We start from the raw sequence: 386 nt of genomic DNA, 5'->3' as shown, positions 1-386 counted from the left end.
TCCTCGGCCTGGCGCTTCAGCGCCTTCTCCTGGGCCAGGCGCAGCGCGATGGCGTCCTGGGGGCCGCGCAGCGGGGCCGGGGGCTCGGGCTCCTCCTGGAGGGAGGGGGCAGCTGGGGCTGGGGGCGCCGGGCAGAAGAACGGCCCCGTCCCTGCCCGGCGCGGCCCCGCACTCACCTCCAGGGGCTGCACGTCCTTGGCCTCAGCCTCCTGCTTGGTGCTGGCCTCCAGGATGGCCATGGTGGAGTGGGGCACGTGTGCTTGCTGCAAGGGGCAGGGAGAGGCAGGGTGAGCGCAGCCAGGGGCTGGCGGCGGCAGCAGGGGGAGGACCCGGGGCGACGCGGTACCTGGTGGGGGGTGAAGGAGCGGACGTGGGCCAGCAGCGGC

The 386-nt window shown here is 75.6% G+C and overlaps 1 protein-coding gene across 1 annotated transcript in view; it reads right to left on the bottom strand.

Annotated features, from left to right (window-relative positions):
* The window catches only part of SYMPK (symplekin), a gene marked incomplete at its 5' end in the record, with an annotated part of 14419 nt that overhangs the window by 3389 nt on the left and 10644 nt on the right, over positions 1-386 (bottom strand). The window contains 2 exon segments of the mRNA XM_025214310.1: positions 3-263; positions 347-386. The exon segment at positions 347-386 is cut by the window's right edge and continues 38 nt beyond it. Coding sequence (XP_025070095.1) covers positions 3-263; positions 347-386 — 301 coding nt within the window.

This window comes from Alligator sinensis, unplaced genomic scaffold, assembly GCF_000455745.1.
Source record: "Alligator sinensis unplaced genomic scaffold, ASM45574v1 scaffold107_3, whole genome shotgun sequence".
NCBI lineage: Eukaryota > Metazoa > Chordata > Crocodylia > Alligatoridae > Alligator > Alligator sinensis.
This window is presented reverse-complemented; position numbering and strand designations above follow the sequence as displayed.